Raw genomic sequence first — 21609 nt, 5'->3', positions numbered from 1 at the left:
ACACACACAGACACAAAGCCAGAGAGAAATAAAGACAGTAATCTGTGGAGTAGGGTGCACACTTAAACACTGGCACGCCCTGGGCGATCATGTCTCTTGGTGTTAGTGGAGTGCAGTAAGGCCATGCATTCTCTCTATCACAAGACTCCCAGGCCTGTAATTAAGTGGGACATGGCAAAACAGCCGTCAGCGAGAAGGGGAGGCTGACCTGGAAACCGCGCTCTGTCCAAACAGATGATGCAAGAGACCCGTAAAAAAAGAAAAAAAGAACATGATGCTTCAGTAATTGGTTTCAAGCAGCATGTCTTTAGATTCAAAATAAAGGCATTTGCAGTAATAACTCTTAATAAATGTACAGAAGAGCGAGTCAGAGGTGAAGAAGATGGCCTTTGCCAAACAAAAACATGCTTTGAATAGCGCTATCCATCACTGCCGTGACGACACCACCTCCTTTATTTCTCGTTCAATTACATGAGGATGAAGAGATCTCACTGCCGTTATTGTTCAGATAATGGTTGTTGGGAAACAACAACAAAATCAATGGGTAAAGCCCAGAGTCCTTTTCAAAGGCTGTAACGTAAAGAGATCCCCTAAGGCTGAATGGCATGCGTTTTGTCTAAGTGTCAGTTTGATGTCTCCACTTGGACATGTGAAAATGAAAGAATCGGTTTGGCATTATCAAATAATATTACATTATATAAAATATCATTACATAATGCATTGAAATGGTTAAAAATGTCAAACTTTGATTCATATATTTTCAGAATTTAATATATATTACTTGTACTACTTTATACCGTTCAAAAGTTTGGGGTCAGTAAGATTTTTGCATGTTTTTGAAAAAAAGTCTCTTTTGCTCACCAAGGCTATATTTATTTGATCAGCAATACAGTAGAAACAATAATTTTGTGCAATATTATCCTATTGGAATACATTTTAAAATGTAATTTATTCCTCTGATGGCAAAGCTGAAATTTTCAGCATCATTACTCCAGTCTTCAGTGTTTAGAAATCATTCTAAAATGCTGATTTGATGCTCAAAAAAATATTATCTATGTTTAAACCAATTTATTCAGGATACTTTGATTAATAGAAAGTTGAAAAAACATCATTTATTTAGAATATAATTTATTTTTGCAACATTTAATGCATCATTTGTTGAATAAAAGTAGTAAAAGTTATTTTAAAACAACAACAACAAAAAAGCATACTGACCCCAAACTTTTAAACGGTAGTCTGTTATTTGTCCATGTCATCTTACTACTTTCCAAGCTTAATAAGCACAGAGACCTACAGCATAAGTCATATACGTGACATACTGGCACATAACATAAATTATTGGAAGTTATTATAAAGTGCACCCCCAAAATATTTAAGCACACAGAATTGCATTTTTTGCCCATCCGCTATTAAATAAAAATCAACTTCCCTTTCATATCACTTCCAGTTTATGTCAAAAAATATTTTGGAGTGGCCAGTTGAGAGCTTAAAAGCTGATTGTTATCTTCAGCCAAAAGGACATCAGATATCTAAATGGAAGCTTTTATAGAGTTAAAAGGTAAAATATGCACTATAATAGAGTCCATAAAGGATGAAACCGCAGATTCCACATATACTGATGCTGGCCATCAGTGCGGAACAGAACAACACAGTTCAATGTACTCTACAAGCAGAATGAGGCTAAAAATCAAAGGCAATAATTCAGTTCTAAGTCATGCATTTTTAACAACTTAAATTTATGATTGTAAAAAGCTAAATCTGTGAAAAGAGATCATTAAGCTGATTTCTGCACCAAAAACTGGAAAAAAAAAATCTGTTTTCCAAACGCTCTTAAGAAACCCTTCAGCTCCGCCCTTCTCTGTCATTGGCCAGACCAAAAGATTGTTCCTCCCCAAACTCACCCCACTGGTTTACATGTTAAATAAAGAGAGCAATGACAGCTTTGATGTTTATAATCAACCAATAGAATGCGTACTTACAGCATATTAAACAGGAAAAAACAATATATCAATGAAAAATTATGCAAATTTAATGAGGAAATAAATAAACAAATCAGTCATATACATATATCCAACAAAACAAAAAGAAAGAAAAGAGAACTGACTGGGTCTTGAAGAATAGGGGAGGGATTTCAAAAATGAATTAAGACAAAAAATATATAATTTTTGAAATAATGCAGATGATTTGTGCACATAAAGACCAGGAAAGCAAACTAAACTTGAAAGCAAAGAAAACCAAATAGACTCAATTTGACTAAATATTAGACTGTGTGATGCTGCAAAATACTGCGGAGGTGAAAGACCCTGTCTGAACTACACAACATCGACCTGAGCTTTGCAACCGTCAGGTCCAGGCAGGCTGAACAGACACATCTGGGTGAAATGACCCTTAACTTACTGTGACTGGCAGAACCCAGTCAGGTATGGAGTCTGGCACAGCATCCGAAAAGCAGTGTGTGTGTATGTCATATCCAGCTCACATACCTTGGTGCCATGAAGTTGATGGTCCCCCTCCCAGGATAATATGCTGCTTTAATGAGGCATAAAATCTCTGGACAAGCAAGGCCATTTTTCCCTGCTAACACCACAGCAACACAGAAGCACAAGGTTGACGGTGAGCAGTGGAGAAATCTTTGGCACGGTTGCTATGATATCCACAGGACTGTATGGACTGGAGTGACTCAACAAATTCCCATGTAAAAGATTGTGCTCTTGAGATTCTCTTTCGGGTAAATGAGAATTCTTTCTCTAGTATGAAGAATAAAGGAAGTCAAGGTGCATTTTTGTAGTAAACCAATGAATATCAGACTCAATATTGTGTTTCAAACCGGTAGGAGATTTTTTCTTTTACTCTTTTACTCACTCTTTTCAATATAATTAAAGTTAATGGAACCATAAAATGCACCATAAAAGTACCACAAAAGTGTCTTATAACTAATGGCACCAGATTTGATTTGAGAGCACAACTGAGTGGAAAATTATTAAGCAAGAGCGTTAAATTTCACAGAGCTATTGTGTTGCTTCAGAAGACTTGGACTATAGCCGTGTGAGTCATATGGACTTTTTAATGACACTTTTATGGTGTTTTTTTTTTGTCATTTTGGAGCTTGATATGCCCATTCCCCACTTACTTTTTATTACATGGAAAAGAGTCGCCAGCATATTCACCATACGGTTTGGAACGAGATGAGGATGAGTAATAAATAAAACACATTTTCGACACATATGTTGAAAGGTACAACAGGGTGATGACAGGAAATAATGGGTCAACAAGCATAAGCCAGATTCAAACTCATATTGCTAATCTATGAAAATGTTATAGCTTGGAGGATGTCTGATATGCTTCATTTGAGTATCAAATGTTCTACTACAGTTTCCTATAGGAGAAATAAAAATAGAATGAGAATGAAACAATTGATGACATACAATACATGTGGGTGGATTAGATAATTTAGTTTTAAAAGAATATGGGAAATATTTAAGTTTGCAAAAAGATCTCAGACTTTTGATTGTAGCTTTTGGAATCTGTAAATCTGAACACAGAATTTCAGATGATATCTCAAACTGGGAAAATATGCTGAAAAGCACTGAGACCTCAGCAAGCCTCTATTTGTTTTTCATATAATCTCATTGCATAAGGGGGAAAAAATTGGGTTAGTAAAGTAGTGAGGTTGCGAGATATCGCTTTCCACAGTGGCAAAGTAAGTGTCCAGTCCTCCCTCTGAATAACAAACAGTATAGACTCAAACGCAATTGCAATCTCTTTGACTTTACCATTTACCATTTGCCATGAACTCTGTTCCCTTCTGTGCACATTGCTACAAGCTTGTATAAAAGAAGCACACAATGAGGCTGAGAAACTGCTGTGTGTAGGTCACTGTGTTGAAGTCACATCAAAACAACATATGGACCCAGCATCCCGGAGCCTGATATTTCATCTCCTGACAACCTGAACAACACGCAAGGAGCCGAATATTTCACAAGCATCTCTCGCAAATTAGACTGTGGCTGGACCATTTATCCTGTGAGTAATCCAATTCATTTCTCACTCTGATCCCTATTCATGGGGGAGAAAGATGACTCAGACATTTTAGCACTGCAATAAGTGACTCTAAACAACCCTAATAGAGATGAATAGAGAGGCTAAACATTTGGAGAATAACGTGATGAATGTTGTAGGAGATCCGGCAAGCTGCAATTCGAGACGTTACGCTTAGACCAGACAAGAGGAGATCTGTTCATCAACTTGTTGGCACAAAATGGAAATATTAATGCTAATTCTAGTCACAGAGTGATTAAAAACAACATGAATTGTAAACGGCACATAAGAAAGGAAGTATTGACAGCTGTCAATGTAATGGTGGATTTCATGGTGTTGGATGAATAAAAAAAATAATAAAGCAACAACAAGAAGGCGAAAAAGATTCAAAACTGCAACAAGCTACAAAATCGGCGGCTCCACCTTACCTGTCATTCTCCGCGCTCTTGAAGCCCGGTAAGATGTTCCTGAAGCTGCTGTGCCGGTCGAGCTTCGGTTGGCTTTTGGTGCGTTTAATGGAACCCTTCAGTCTGCGGCTGAGAAAGCCCTGGACAGGAAGTCAGAGGAAAGGACTGTATTACACTCACAGATTCATTAACCACTGGAGCAGCTGCATGTGAAAACTGAGGCTTGGCTTTCCCCTTCTATTTGTTCTTTCCTCCCTCTCGCTCTCCTCTCATCCGTAGCGTTTGGTTGAGCCGTGCATAGCTGCGCGATTGGTGTGGCGCACACATCTGCTCGCAGCGCTGGGCTGAAGGAGCTTCACTGATGTGATACTCCCCTTAAAGCCGCTGTTACCATGGAAACTGTTGGCTGGCATGGAGAGGGGGAAAAATACTGGTGTACTGCAAGTTCATAGGAGGAGAGCTGAGCTGGTGCTTTTCTGAGGCTGTATAGATTAGGACAAGATTAAAAGGACTTGAGTTATTCTTGAAAGACCAAAGTCTATCTTGAGTGAGATGCTTTGAGAAGGAAAGAAAAAAAAGTGCATTTCTCAGGCATATAGATGCAGTTAATGGGTGGGAAATCTGAATCTGAAAGGCCTCATGCATGAAGTGAATGAATGGCTAATTGATCTTAATAAAGCACTTAGTGCCTGCTGTTGCTCAACAACCGATTAAGGGGCTAACAGAAACAAAGTCAGTCACATTTTAAATGCAATTTAAAAGAAAAGAAAGAAAGAAAGAGATATAAAAAATATATAATTTACTAAATGATGCATAGTTGGTTAAAGTGCTTGTCTGAAATGCTGTGGCAGAAATTTTTTGATTATTTGCTTGAAACTGAAAAATCAGTCATCACACTACCTATATGACCCTTTACCATAACTTAATCACATTTGCTAATAAATGTTGTGGTCCTCATCATATTCCTAGGCTATTGAGTTACAATTGAGGCAACAAAATCAGATCTGGGGCAATGGTTAGTCCCATGCGGCTTCTTATGCTCAAGTGAAACTATCTCAAACCACAGGTTGGTGTCTAGTTGCGGACAACCGATTTATTCAATGGCCAATGTTGATGCTGAAATCTACAGATCCTATATAATGCCACATTTATAATACATTTTATAATAATAAATTATATCTTAAAACTATGATATTTAGATGCAAACATGTCCATCCAGTGAGAAGGCTGTCTGTAGATCATTGAAAAATTACATAACTTAAACTCACTTATTGTTCAAAGCTGACAATTTCATATCAGCCGATATAGACGTATGGTAAGTAAAGATTTTTGTTTTTAAGAGATGTCATGACTGTTCTCAATGGGTCAGCCTTCAGACATCTCATATCAAAACATCTTCAAAGAATATCTCTACATTTTTCAGTTCTTTGTTTTTTTCGGGACATTTTTCACATGAAATTTGCCAATATTAGCTGAACTTCTAAATAGAATTATTCATGGAGCCAGTCAGAGTGAAGGAAGAGCTCTGTTTGATGATGCTGTTGTTCGGAGCAGACGTGTAACTGGGGGCTGCAGCCGCAGTCTGGATCAATGACAACACAGTCTGCAGAGCTCCACTCCTGACACAAACTCAAGCCGGGTAGTTATTCTGCATCTTTCAAAATTAAACAATACGCCCGAGACGTGTCTACAGCCAAGTCTATCTTCATCACATGCATTTCCTTACAATGGAAATGTTTTTCACAAAATGATGAATGCTTTACCACAAAATACATTTTCTGTGTGAAACTCCACATTTGTCGCAAAGAGTGAGACAATGAGACTTACATACCAGAGTTACATACCAGAAAGGAGCTAAAGTAACTGCAAATGTGCTAAAACAATGCCTAACTAGCAATGTGGCTGTTGGTTAACATTATCCAATTGTGTGAAAGGCCATGATATCTGCAGAAAAGCATCATGAAGATGTTACAATTACAAGTACAGATAAATAATTCACAATAAGACCAGAAACATGCATTTGGAAAGTAACATAATATATTTAATAGGTTAAAGTTTTTGTCAAATCATGAACTCTTCAATATATTCCCTGGACCTTTTGCCAATCAGGATTACACACTATTCTAGGCCTAACATGTGCGGTTATGCTGGCATCATGCCTCAGTAATAAGCTCTGTCAGCTGTCAAAAGACTGAAGGTTTGCTGATTCCTTTACGTCTATTGTGTGCATGTACTGAATTCCTGTAATGCTTAGCTGCTGAGCCTGCACTCCTAACCTCCTCTCATCTCCCCCACTCCTGTAATCTTAATGCTTGGCCTCTCTCTGCCCTCTTGTGTCCATGCTTGTGAGTTTGTGTCTGACAGCTTTAATTGTGTGGCTGTCAGTTTGCAGACACGGCGTGAAACATTTTGAGGCCGCTAAACATTGATTTGAAGGCCCTGTTTAGATTTGTATAACCTGGTTCTTACTTTGTAAGACAGCAGAAGGCTAAGCTCTGTCCTGACCCCCAAACGGCACTGTTAGGCTGTTAGTCACACCAGCGCTAGTGGAGAAAACATCTGGGGCTCTTTTCCGAAACCTCCAGAGACATTGTTTTTTTAGTCAACATGAAGATTGTTCCAAAAGGATCTTTTTTTTTCAACTGAAATGTTAATGTAGGTTTTGTCTACTAAAAATAGTCATAGTATTTTTGTCTAATATTCTAGGTAAACATGAAAAAATATATATTTTACAGGGGAAAAAAGTTACGCTTTTTAAAAATAGCTCATTAAAATAATTTTTGCATTGTAGGAATTAGTCTATGTTACTACTGTAGCCTTTAATGGGTTAAATCCAACGCTATCTCACGACCAATTCGTACGGATTCGTACGACCTCACTCATACGATTTGTCTAAACCCACGTGATAGGAAGGTTTAGGGGTGGGGTCAGGGGTAGGTCATTCGTACAAATTCATACGAATTAGCCACCTCGTAAAATTCGTATTACGAATTGCCGTGGGATCTGGTTGGTTAAATCCCTATTCCTCACCTGAAATTGTGTTTCGACAAGTAACAAGCCAGTCCTGTTATAACCAGTAGAACTGAGATCTGTTTCTCACCCTTATTGTGCCAATGCACCAAGGTTACAAGATAAACATTCCAGGAAGACATCTAATTTAAGATGAAATATCTTTCAAGAAGCCCCTTATGCCAAGCCTTCCAGATGTCTCCTTATGCCAGGCGCACACTACAAGACAGTTCAATTGAAAACTCACAGTTTGGCAAATGGTTTTCTTGGTTTCTTGTTCAAAGTGAGTTTTTTGCTCGGAACAAACATTTTGCCACATTCGAGATACCCTCTGAAAACAAGACTTAATATCTTATTTATTTTATCGGTAACACTTTACAATAAGGTTTCATTAGTTAACATGAATTAAGAATGATCAAGTCTTCTACAGCATTTATTAATCTAAATTAATGTTAATTTCAACATTTACTAAAACATTTGGATTAAAATCAAAAGTTGTGTTTGTTAACATTAGTTAATGCACTGTGACATGAACAAACAATGAACTTTTTATTAACTAACATCAACAAAGATGAATAAATACTGTAACAAATGTTTTGCTCATTGTTAGTTCATGTTAGTTAATAATTAATGTTAACTAATGAAACCTTATTGTAAAGTGTAACCATTTGATCTGGTTTAAAGGATGTTGAAATATTTGTGAAATATAACTGGAAAACAAGACAAAAATACTGAACACTGAACAGAAAATGTATCCGTTTACCGCAAACAAATTCTTAATGATTCCTTTTGACTGGTTTTTCAGGTAAAACATCTACAAATCTTTAAAGCAGGATAAATTACTTCACAGCATAATGTATTAAGACTTCTTCTTATAGATAGTTTTTTATATAAGTGTTTTTTGTATTTGTATTATTGCACTGGCAGATTTTTAACTTGTTCTAACTTGTTTTACACTTGAAACAACATTCTCATGAGACATTCTCAACTTTGCCTGAAGGCAAGCTGAAATATATAATGTAATGTTGCTTCTCAAGTAAAATGTTCTTCATTTAAGATATATATATATTTTGCAGTGTTCACCCCTTGTGCAGCTCAGAAAAGCTGTTGTCTTCTATGACAACACTAGTTTGTGATATAATGAGCAAAATCACCATTCTTTTTTTTTTACAGTGTAAAAACAAGTTATTTGTGTTTCAGTCTTCCATGAAGGCACTTAGCATGACGGCCGTTATCAAACACACTCTCAGATAACAACTAAACCAGACTCCCGACTGCAGCGAGCCTCTGCTAAGATCCTGAATGTGTCTGAGCATCTGCTGAAACAATACACCTATAATGTCATTATCTGTTGTTCGCAGCCAGACAGTCTAGCCTGAGCCTTAACGCAGAGGAGTCCACAGCCTGAAGCCGCACGCTCTGCATGAGAACCAGGGGCTGTGGGGAAATCCGTAACCCTGGGTTCCTAACGATCGTGTCTGCATGCATCACCAGAGCCAGGTATTGGATTTCTCCCAGGGTTCTCAAAGTGGTCCACACAGCATGGGGGCGCACTTTTGCCCTTTCTCCTCCTGTTCCGACAAGCCTGGGATCCTGATCAATTAGCGTGGATGTGGTTCGGCGTACTCGCGCGAAAGGCTCTGTGTCGCATGAGACAGCGGGACTCTCTTGTGGCCCCGCAGGAGCCAAACACACAACTCATCGGCATGCACGAGGGCGTTCACGTTCAAGCATGCTTACAAACACAGTGCTCATTCTGTCTTGCGTCAGTTAATAGATCCTGTCATTAGTTTAGCTCTATAATTAAGCAAAATGGGTGAACTGAAAGCAGTGGAATAACTGTTTATCTTAGTTTTCTGGTAGGGGGTAAACAGTTGCGGCAGACTGATGCCAATATTTGAAGTACCAGTGGAAAATAAACTCACACGCCTTAAAGAGAATTACTGAAGTACGTATATGAGTGTTTCTTCAACGTTAGGCACAATTATGTCCAATGACTTGATTTTTTTTTTTTTTTTTTTTAACTAACAGATTTCTCAATAATTGATCACAATCAAACTATAATGGAAACTTTTTACAATACAGTCTTCATTTACTTTTACTACTTTTCAATTGCCTTTAATATACACTACCATTTAAAAGTTTGGGCGCAGTAAGATTTTTGCAATGTTTTTAAAACATTGTTATTTTGTGGAAACCATGATTTTAAAAAAAGAATAAAGTTAAAGAAAGATAAAAATGAACTACATTTATTTATATTTTGCAACAATGTTGAAGTTTTTACACTTTTGATTAATTTAATGCATCCATGCTAAACAAAATATTAATATCTTTTTCTTTTTACTTACTGACTGAACAGTATTTATTATTATTTTTTACTCTTGTCCTATCTTAAAATATAAAAAGCCATAAAAAAATATGAATTGTTAAAATGGGCATTCATATTATTACTAATATTTGTACAGTGGGGAGAACAAGTATTTGATACACTGCCGATTTTGCAGGTTTTCCCACTTACAAAGCATGTAGAAGTCTGTAATTTTTATCATAGGTAGTACTCTTCAACAGTGAGTGACAGAATCTAAAACAAAAATCCAGAAAATCACATTGTATGATTTTTAAGTAATTAATTAGCATTTTATTGCATGACATAAGTATTTGATCACCTACCAACCAGTAAGAATTCCGGCTCTCACAGACCTGTTAGTTTTTCTTTAAGAAGCCCTCATGTTCTCCACTCATTACCTGTATTAACTGCACCTGTTAACTGCACAGACCACATGCATTGTAAGTAAAACCTGCACAATCGGCAGTGTATCAAATACTTGTTCTCTACATTTTTTTTATCTTTCCCAGTGTCATTTCCGCCACATCAAAAAAAAAAAAAAAAAAAAAAAAAAAAAAAGGTTAATATTGCTTGAATTTCTTTATTGTGAATCATTTCCAATCTAGCTGTAATTTTGTCAAATTATCAAAACCCTGTATATATTCAAAACATATGGAAATATTATTTAATTGTGTGTATTTAGGACACACATAATGCTATTTGTGAAAACAAAATAATTGTCAATTTTATTAAAAAAAATTAATTGGAAAGGACACTGTGGCGGAAGGATGACTGTGGTGGAAATTTTTATTACTTTCAGGAAAAAAAGACTTATTCAATGTTGTACATTTATATACTGGATGTTGTTAATGCACGGCTAAAAAACTAATAAAAAAAAACTAGTGAGAGTGTAAAAAGTGTTTTAAGACAGGGCCAAACGTGGCCATTGTTAAAGAAATCCATTTGCTTAATCAAGTAAACTACTATATTGCTATTGCTAAAATTGACTTGACTAAATTACGACAGATTGCAAGTTATATTGAAGTGAAAGTCGCCATGATAACCTGTCCCAATTGAGTCATACACTAGCAGTACAGTAGTACAGGAAGGATACGTTTTTACACAACACCTCATCAACTCATTCACTGTGAGCAACACAAGGGGGTAATATTGCCCTTCTCAAGAGGGCATGCAACAAGCACAGGAAAGCGTGGGTACTGGTGCTGCCAGCTGTGGCTTTTCCACCTTGCAGCTAAATGCAGCAAGATTCGCTTCCCATCTGTCTCATTTGAAGCATGCATCAACCAGGACTGATTACATCTCCTCCAAAGACTGTTCCCCATTAGATGCCCATTGAGGTCTATAAAACGATGGCTTAACTCTATCAGTGTGCCTAATCCTTCTCTCCTCTCAGGCTGACCCGAGGATTCAGAGCCAGCTGTGGCCGCGTCGGTCACTTATCTGCGAAGAGAGCCATTAGGACCGGTGCTTCTCGCCCTAGGCAGGAAGTGCAAAACATGCTGCCTCTCCTCAGGGTGCGTGATGACACCTGATTTATCCGACTAGCAACAACTGCTGGGATTAACCTTGTAACAGAGTTCAATGAACCGCAGTCAGGAGTTAGTCGACATGTGCAATCCAGTGCCCTTTGCTCCACTAATCTCAACAAACAGAACCAACCATAAAAGCCAGTAAAGCTGTGTGTGCCACACTACGACTAATCCACAGTAAACACTTTCTATGCTGTAAAAGGCAGTGTGGCCTAGTGGCTAAAAACTATGGCTGCATCCGAAATCGCATTCATCCCTACTATATGGTAGACGAAAAACAGTATGTGACAAAATGTCTGAATTCACAGTACTCATAAAAGAGTAAGCAAAAAGTACCCGGATGACCTACTTCTGGCGAGATTCTGAAGTGTGCATGAGATGGATACTTTACTATCCCATAAGGCCATGGGAAAGGGTTAATGAATGGCAGTGAAGTAAATGTAAATGAGGCTGGTAGGTCACATGATAATGACAACATGGCGAATGTAGTACATGTAGAGCGCAATGACGCTCTTGAATCCAAACAATGGATCCAAATGGATCACAGCGCGACAAAGCAAGATTTCTATTTCCGACCAATGTCGATTTAGTCCAATTAGATTTGAGCTTACCCGAGCCGCTGCTGTTGCACAATAGTGTGAGAGTGGTGGCCCTGTTTTGAAAACCTGTGTGAACACCTTTTATACAGTCCATGGTGAACACCGAAGAAAAGTATTCCGGAAGAGAGAAGAGAATTGAAGTTGCGTTCTTGTTATAATTGGTGTCTGAGAACAGATTTTTTCTTACATGTTCTTAATACAGATTATAGTTTCAATTCATTTTTCACTGCGATCTGAAGAGCTTGAAACAGCGTACAGAGTGCTGTTTTCCTCTGTGCGTGTCTAGTCAGAGAGCTCATTCACTCTAGAGCTGTCAATCATATTATGTGATCATAACTCCTGCCCTTCCGAATGATGACATTGTGTTAATTTCCTCGTTCTGAGTTCAGCACGGTTCTGCACGTAAACAACTGAGAGAAACGTTTCTACAGATAAAGCATCAAGCCAAATAAATATATGATTACGACAATATATGTTCTGTATGTGTTCATGATGCAGCTCGCTTTTATTTATTTTTATATAACAATAAAGAATGATAAAAGCTTACATGAGAAATGCTAAGCAGGTGTATTGTTCAATTTATTATAAAACACTACAACTAAGGCACGTCTGATGGTTGGAAGGGAGTGTTTAAGCGTTTTCAACCCAAGCCGTCAATCAGACGCCATCGGAAAAGGAACGTCACTCCAGACCGGAAGTAACTTTTCAGATTTTGATTAAAGATTAACCATGGCAAACAATTTTTAACACACACTGATTAATTGTTCTCCTTAAGACCAGTAATGTGTGCTAACAAAGTAAATGGGGACAATTTTGATTTCATGAGGACGTTAAGAGTTAATACATGAAATGTCATCTTTAAGGCACTTAATCATAGTGTTAGAGCCATAACTAAATTTTGTAATATTTTTCCTTATATTATTAAGAGCGATTATGTTTTTTGATAAATGCATATTTTGTGTTATTTGTATTATATTGCGAGATTTTGACTAGTTTTACATAAAATGTAAACTGACAACGGAAAAGTCAAGTTTACAAGACAAGTTATGGATTCACGCATCAAATCCTTTGTGCTACACCCTTGTGGAAATGGCGAAGAAGGAAAAACGGCTCAGATCGCCATTACACATAGGTTAGTCCGAGGGGACTGAACCTGTTATCAGAGTGCTGTAAGTCATCTAAATGTAGTAAAATGTCTGGGTTATTCCTTTTATGCAATGCCTTTCAACATTTGTAACTTAAAATCAGATTTTTGTGCTGTTGCTTTCCGCACCAAAAATGATGCCACTTCCTAGAAAATTCTGCCACAAGCATTGTTGTTATTGTTAAAGGTACAGTAGCATCTATTGATATTTGAAATCAACCCAAACAAACACACCCCTCCCTTTATTGCTCCGCCTCAAAATACACTAACACTCAATGCAAAACTGGATCACCGCAGCCTCACTGTAGCATTTTTTCTAAATATAACCTGCAGGTTACCAGCGTTAGTATTGTTTGTGTAACAATTTCAAAGTTATATAATGGGCAAACGTTTGAACACATTTGTCTGAATAAATTGTCTAATTGCCTAAATATGTGCAGATTTTATGTATTTTATTATAATTACTTATATGGACACATGTTTGATCATACTTGTCACTCAAGACCATTTTATGGTATAATTCTTTCTGCAAACTTCTTTGCTGAGTAATTAGTAAAATTCAAGAAATTATGAGTTTGAAATGGGCATGAGGTGGACCAAGAAATGGACCAATAAAATACTAGTTCAAGCATCCTCTGATTGCAAAAGTATCTCCAAAAATTGGAAAAGAAGAGTTTAGCATCATGTCACAAAACATGAAAGTTTGTTCACAAATTTATTTAGCAGATTATAATACAGTGGTGTAAAGCTGAGTTTACATGACAAACATGCACAAAAACTTCACATACTTTCCACCTTCATTTGCAGCAACAAACAGTGTGATATACAAAACCACAATGATCATCACCATCAGCTCTAGTGCAGAATTTCATAAACTTTTCCAGCTAAAAGGAACACTCGAAAAAAATGTTTTTTATACATTTAGCATTTCTTCGATACATAGGAAAAAGGCCATTGACTCTATGCTCTTTATTAGCACACACCAATGTTAATACAGATGGTTCTTGCATTATCAGTTGTTGAAAGTTCTTCAACCAGCACCGAATGCATTGCATGCAATACTAAATTCCGGAACCTAATGACATTTGGTTCTTTAAAGGATGTCGCACATGCATTCCTCCACCAATTCCTTACTAAAGTACTCTCACAGCAATACTCCATCGCAGCCGCAACACCAGTGAAACCAGTGTAGTTCAATTACAGAATGGATGACTCTAATGCAGGAGTTTTCAATATGTGGGCCGCGAGAGCACGTCAGGGGAGATGCGGAGTAAGGCTATATATCCTGGCGACAAGTGTGAATCCATAGAGATTTTGCTAGGTCTATATTGTTTATAACACAGTATCCACACAACACAGGACTGCTTAAAGTTATTGACATGTTCGAGCAATAAAGAAACATGGGCAGTGGTGGACGAAATACACAAATCAAGTACTTGAGTAAAAGTACGATCCTAAATTGAGTTCTCGTTTGTGATTTATTGCGCTTGAAGGGTCAGATACACACACTTGTGTGTCAAAATGCCTGTCTTGGTGTGTAAACACAGTGGGTTATGTCTTAAGTGAACGTAAACAGTTGAAAAAGAAATCTGATGTGTATTAATATATTGGATTTGTGCATTAGGTCTTAAAGTGACAGCAGCCTACTTTACCTGCTGCTGTCTGTCATTAATGTTAATCAAACAACAAAAGAAAAAGAGATGAGATGCTCTTATTTAAATAACGTTTGTAGCATATAAATTCATACAGTGAATGCTATGCAGTTTTTTATTTTACATTAATGACTTTATTCAATATCTATAGCTGAATAGTAGGCTAGATCAAATATACATTTAAAAAACTATATTTAATTTGTGTCTTTGTTCTATTGTGTTTATTTGTCCTATTGGTTGTGATTTGCTTCTTTCTTATTACTGATTGTTTACTTCAATAATTGCTTAGGAATGTTAAACTTACAGTTTATTAGGTTAGGTTTGCTGTGGTATGGAAATTAGGGGAGGGGGTGTTCTGGCGCCATCATGTACAGATGTACATGTATCATTGTGTCAGAAGGGCCACTGTCGTTGACTTTGAAAACCCCTGCTCTACTGGGCCAGTTCTTTTTGCACTCAGTCAAAAACATACTGCGTAGCCAGTGCAGTGCGATTTCCAGAAAAAAAATGGTGTAATGAGTGGGTTGTTTTAAGTGAAGAAACACAACTAACTAACCAGCTACTGACTATGTGACAGCGTGTAGTTTTAGATGCACATTTTGTCAGTAGTATTTTATAAATATTTATGAAATGTAATATGTTACCACATTTTTATTGTTGTTTAATAAATATAGATAAGGCCAGTTATTGGACTGCATTAGTAGTTTGGTTCAGAGAGTTGCACACAGCTTTGGGCAGGGGTGCGAACTGCCACTGTTTTTGAGAGATGAGGAGATATGTGGTGTAGGAGCTCTCTGAGAACCAGAGCACATGGTTTGCTCTTTATAAGGTGCACGTATTAACCCTGTTTCACCATGGATTCAACAGGATCACTTCTGAATCTGTGCTGCACAATGTCATATCTATCAATTTATGAAGGCCTTTAAGGTCAACTAAGAAACTGGTGGTTTGCTCAAGGCTGTTGATCTGCTATTACTTCTTGCTTTCCTGTATTGTGCTTCAGCTCTCTTTCCGTTGCTAAACTATGTATGTATGTATGTGTGTGTATGTTAGATTAGTCTAAGTGTTTAGTATAGTTAATAAAATCGTTTTAACACATAAAGTTGTTTGTGGTTCATATACTGGAGCCCCTAATCTTGCAGTTTTTGGCTACATGCTCCGAGTAGTATGGTACAGTAAGAAAGTTATATCCCATACCCTGGAAATTTATGTTTCTTAGAATTGATAAACGATTAACACTGAGCGTTCGCTGGACGACCAGGTTAGTTGATTGTGATATTAATTCTGCTTCATCAAGTTAATTCTTACAGCTGATCTAAATATTTATAATTAATTATAACTAGCTACTGCTACTGTACCATAAGGGTGTACAACCTGCTGAAGTGTTTGTTTGTGTAAGCAATACAATAACATGTATTAATAAATATCACACATACAGAACAGGAAGATGACAAATATTCTAATGATAGAACTCAGAGTGATAGTACGCCTTAGCATGTTGAGGGTGTTAAGGTTCTCACTTCTACACATCTGTGGTTTCTGGCTGAAGACAAATGTGTATTTAACAGAGTGGACCTAAATCATCTGCAGCAAACCAAAAAAATCAACAGTGGGTCCATCTCGTTGTGTTCAGATTTTTCAAATAAGATGTTCCGACGTATCCTTCTGGCCACCCTGCTGATATCCTCAGGTAAAATTAGCACTGGTCAATTGGTCATTATCTTTATCATTATTTATCTTTGTGTGTCCAGCTGGAAGAAAGAAAAAGTAGAAAAAAAATAGACCTGTTTGGACCATTCCAAGATGGTCTTAATCGGATTAAGATGGACAATGCTGCATGTAAATTCTAAACCAGCATATGTATCTAGTCATTTGAAAAGCCACCAGCTGAACTATTTTTATTGTTTAAATCAGGTTACATTCACATACTGTTCAATGTTCATAGTAGGGAAGTTTTCTCTTGTCAACTGGGATTAGTATGTGCTACATTTTTCCTCACAGTTTGTGCTCTTGACTGGGAAATGCACAGACGAAACTTTACTGGAGATGAACTTGAAGAAAGCTCGGTGAGTTGTCCTCAACGTGGTTTATCATGGACAGCTGCATCACACTAAGACATATAAGTAGTGGTCAAACATGTTTTTTTTTAAATGGCTGATGCCGATACCAATGGCCAAAACTATAAGAGGTCAAAACTTTGCCATATGCTGAAACTACAAGAGAATGCCAGATGAGGAGAAGCTTGACAATGCTTTTCAAACAACTAGTCATGTCCAGTTTGAACTGCTCATTAGGTTCTAACTGTCATATCTAAACTACTTATTCTAACATGCCATGTCTGTTGTCTTGTAAGGGCGAGATGGCAAAAACCGAACAACTCCCTGGATTGTGCTGGGCTTGCAAGTGGGCCATGGGGAAGGTGAAAAACCTAGTCTCCGGTAAATCAACTCAGGTGTGCTATAAGCTACTCTTGTATATGACTTTTAAAAAATGTGTTATTCAAAAACATATTACAGAATGCATAGAGACTAGTGGAGTAAGGTTAATTCTGATTGTTTCTTTTCCTACAGAGCGAAATTAGACAGATGCTGGCGCACGTCTGTGATGAGATCGGGTTCCTAAAATACCTGTGTAGGACATTTGTGGCAAAGTATATAAACATTCTGGTTGAAGAACTTTCAACTACTGATAATGCAAGAACCATCTGTGTTAACATTGGTGTTTGCTAATACACTATGTATCGAAGAAATGCAAAATGTCATTTTTTTCTTTGTTTTCAAGTGTTCGCTTTAGCTGGAAAAAAAATGAATGACATTCTGCACTATAGAGCTAATGGTATGATTATTGTGGTTTTGTATATCACATTATCTGTCGCTGCAAATTAAGGTGGAAATGACTTTTTGCATGCGTCACGTACACTCAGCTTTACGCCACTGTATTTTTCCTGCAACAAACTGCAAAATAAATGTGTGAGCAACAAACTTCCATGTTTTGTGACATGATTCTAAACTCTTTTTTCCCTCTCTACTCTACTTTTACAATCAGAGGATGCTTGAACTAGCATTTTATTGGTCAATTTCTTGGTCCACCTCATGATCATTTCAGACTCTGAATTTTGCTAATTACTCAGCAAAGAAGGCCGTTTGCAGAACGAATTATATTGAATGACAAGTATGATCAAACATATGTGACCATATAAATAATTATCATAAAATACATAACTGCACACTTTAAGACAATTAGACAATTTATACAGACAAGTGGGTTCAAATGACTGCCAATTATATAACTTAGTAATCACAATGTAAACAATACCAGAATTGCATGCAGCGGACCTGCTACACTGGTATCCTGCAGGTTATATTAAGAAAAATGCTACTGCGAGGCTGAGGTGATGCTCAGCATGCATTTAGAAAGCGTATATAAATCCGATCTTCAATTCCTACGCTATATGCAAATTTACTGGAGTTCACGTCAATGAAAGCAACATATATGAGCTGCATTTTATTTATCATCAGCTAATTTCAAGATCAAAGACCACAATAGAACAAAGAGTGGCATCAGCACTGGTAAGATCATTAAGCCTCACTACTTTTAATAAAGATGATTATGTGCATCTGCGACGTCATTTGAGGCAGTTTGCACGTCGGCTTGCTGAAGAGCTACTCATCTGTGGTGAAGCGTGTTGCAGTGGTGCTGTCAGATCTGGCTATAACATGTCATATGGCCTATAACACGCTCTCACATGTTTATTTTTTAACATTTTGGGAGGAGTAAAATTTACATGTGGTTTTAACAACCAGATGCATTTCCACTTCGTCTCAGTCCAATGCGTCTCAGACCCCCTCCTGAAGTGGTATGAATGATCGGATTTGAATCAGTCTCGAATCCGTCACTTATATACTTGCATATATTCTAATGTTGATAGATGCATTGAATGTTAATATAACTTCTATTGTCAGGATTCATCTTTGTTTTTGTTATTACTTTCCCCTGTGTAAGTTCATCTTTACTTGGTTGTCATAGTTTTGTCCCTGTTTGTCTCCATGGTTTCTGATCAGGTAATTGATTAGTTTCACCTGTGTCTAGTTAAGTGCCTCAGTTTGTCTTGTGTATTTATACTGTTTTGTTCACTTTTTTTTGGTGTTGTCTGAATGGTTGGTGCATGGATGTGCAGGGAGTTCTTGCCCAGAACAGAACCATACCGCCAGTCCAAACTGTATCCTAATTGTCAATAGTTTTTGACGATAGTGGTCCTGACAGAAAGAAGGACTGCTGCATTTTGATCCACGCATAATGTTCTACTCTCTCCTGCGACTGACCTGTGACATTTATATATCTTAATAATATTAAAAACATATTTGTCAAGTTACCAGACATGATTAATTCTATTGCTGTGCATTTAAAATTAAGACTGTTATATTTGTCTCTTTTAAGATAATATATAGTAAAGCATTTTTATAGGATTTATTTCCTTTTTCTAACATGTTGTATTTAGTAATGTGACAATATGCTCGGTGTAGTATTTTTGCAATATTATTATATTATAATTTGTACAAATATATTATATCCATCAATCCATTCATCAAACCGATTTATCCTCTATAGTGTCGTGATGTTGCTGGAGTCCATCCCATCTTACACAGAAATATATTATATAATTAAAATAATTTTTGAATGCTGTAATAAGTGATTTCATTTGGAAGTCAGTTGTCCCCTTTGACACCAGCTTCTTTTGTTAACCTGCTGCATCAAATCCTAACTATCATTCCCATGGGCCATATTATGCTTGGACCTTAAAGGTGAACTAAGTAACTTTTTTACCTTAACTGAACAGCTTCGGAGTCATTGGAATGGTTATATTACTTATTTCGGGTTGAATGGTGGTCGTTTCGCACCCCCCTGGTGCCCGTGAGCGGAAAATTCGCACTTGCAACTCTGAGCCGGCGGGCCGCTCTGCTTTGATGTCGTTGATCTACTAGCCTCTGGTGTCTGAGAATCGCCAACGAGTTTTTACAACAGTGTTGTCAAATATCTATACCGAAGCTGTGGGGGGAGCTCTAGAGAGAAACCTGCGAGCAAAAAGCGAGAATACAGCGAAGAAATCCCGAAACTACTGAGCCCTGCTTTAATGAGTGCTGCTTTTTTAATAAATTGCCATTTATGCATTGTAGAAATTGCCACAAATGGCATCATCTAGTCAAATCAAAGTAGTTAAATTATTTAAAATTTAATTTAATATGATTTACTTTTTTAATATATTTTATGTAATACATTAAGACATTTATGAAGTGTACCGCATAGTAGGAATGACCTATAGTCAAACTGAAACACATTTTGAGATACAACACCAACCTCAGAGAGATGTTATGGTTGTTAATGCACAATTTTTTTTTAAATCTGTGGTGCTGTCATAAATGCGTACCGTGACTTTAAAAGGTGTTGATGTATCTGCATCCATAGCGACCACCGTTTTGTCCACCGTACTGCCAGGCATGCTGCGCCGCCGGCCCACCCTGTCAGTGAGTGACTCTGAGAAGAGACAGAGAGAAAGGAATAAGAGAGTGTTGATTCTAGGATCAGATTTACCCAGAATAAGCGAACCCACCAAATGAACACAGCTTAGAAACAATCAAAAATCAATAACAGTACTGTGAGAAATTAAAAAGTTGTTCATCACCAGCTCTTCTTTTTGATCTACAGAGATGAAAAAGTGTTAATGGGCACAGCAGGAAAGAATCTTGCTTAAGGCTTCCTATTGGTCAAAAAATATGCAATTGCTAAAATGTTCTGGGTGGTTGTTAAGGCATTGCATGTAAACACCTTATTCAACACCGTATTCAGAAAATCCAATGAGAGGAGATATATGCAAATGCTCCATCTGCAAGGAACTGTGGGAATTGTAGGACTGCTATTTGGCATTGTTTGCCAGACGTTTTCCAATGGATTATGCTGGCACACTATTTTTGATCAGGATGGTGCTGCTCATTTCTTGTGGGTAGCTGCCAATGCATTGCTGCGCAGTTGCTAAGGTGTTCTTTGTGTATTTAGCATGTTACTATGCAGTTGCTAAGGAGTTCTTGGTGCTTGCTAGGATCTAAATAAGTTGCCAGTATGTTTTGGATGGTTGCCAGGGTGTTGCTGTGCAGTTCTCAAGATGTTTTGAGTGCATTTAATGCATTGCTATGTGGTCTTCTGCGTGGTATTGGTGCAATGTGACTGCTTTAGCAGTTTGCTTATTGGCTCAAGTCAAAAGGCCCACCCAGACTCTATGATATGCTGCTTCTGTAGTAGCGTCACTATGTCAGTCACATGTTTCGGTCATGCACGGCCAGATGGCTGAATCTCAGCCTGAATCAGCCTGTCAGACGCTTGCCATTCATCACACGCCTGCATCTCTGTCTGCACGATTGATGGAGGGAAGGAGGGAACAAGTGTTTGTGTGGAAAACAAATGAGAGAGCGAATGCAGCCAACCTGAAAGACAGATCTATGAAATTCATCCTACTGTCTCCCTCTTTGCACAGTCTGAATCATGTCAAACTCCAAACAAAGTGAAGGAAAGGCTTCTTTGCCTCGCTGGTTTTGTACTTGGAAAGATTCGTCACTAACAAGATCTGGAAGCCTTCTTTTTTCTATTTCTGACAGCACTTTTCCTGTGCCTGAATTGGTTATTACAATAAGAAAGCCTCATATACTACACTGTAAAAAATATCCTGTTACATTTACAGCAAAAAAATCTGGCAGCTGTGGTTACCTGAAATGAATGGAAATAAATACTGCCGGTATTACAGGATATATTTCATTAAGTGGTATATCGTTAATATATCTACTTGAACTACCAAAAGCTGCTTTTTTTTTACCATAAAATGTACCGGTATACCA

The 21609-nt window shown here is 37.4% G+C and overlaps 2 protein-coding genes across 6 annotated transcripts in view; one reads left to right on the top strand and one right to left on the bottom strand.

Annotated features, from left to right (window-relative positions):
• The window catches only part of dab2ipa (DAB2 interacting protein a), a 106014-nt gene that overhangs the window by 49209 nt on the left and 35196 nt on the right, over window positions 1-21609 (bottom strand). For all 5 annotated transcript variants that reach the window (XM_084390072.1, XM_084390070.1, XM_084390075.1 and 2 more), the window contains 2 exons: window positions 20151-20257; window positions 4467-4585 (listed from right to left, as the gene is read on the bottom strand). In XM_084390072.1, coding sequence (XP_084246198.1) covers window positions 4467-4585; window positions 20151-20257 — 226 coding nt within the window. The remainder of the gene's footprint in view (window positions 1-4466; window positions 4586-20150; window positions 20258-21609) is intronic.
• On the top strand, window positions 16231-17706 carry LOC311279166 (antimicrobial peptide NK-lysin-like). Its single transcript, XM_084390471.1, has 4 exons — window positions 16231-16415; window positions 16727-16791; window positions 17079-17177; window positions 17296-17706. Exons 1-4 carry the CDS (start codon window positions 16373-16375, stop codon window positions 17452-17454), a joined length of 366 nt encoding a protein of 121 aa, XP_084246597.1. The 5' UTR covers window positions 16231-16372; the 3' UTR covers window positions 17455-17706.

The sequence above is a fragment of the Rutilus rutilus genome (genome assembly GCF_951802725.1).
Source record: "Rutilus rutilus genome assembly, chromosome: 19".
In the NCBI taxonomy this organism is placed as follows: Eukaryota; Metazoa; Chordata; class Actinopteri; order Cypriniformes; family Leuciscidae; genus Rutilus; species Rutilus rutilus.
The sequence above is the reverse complement of the archived record's forward strand: the minus strand, read 5'-3'. Positions and strand labels throughout refer to the sequence as shown.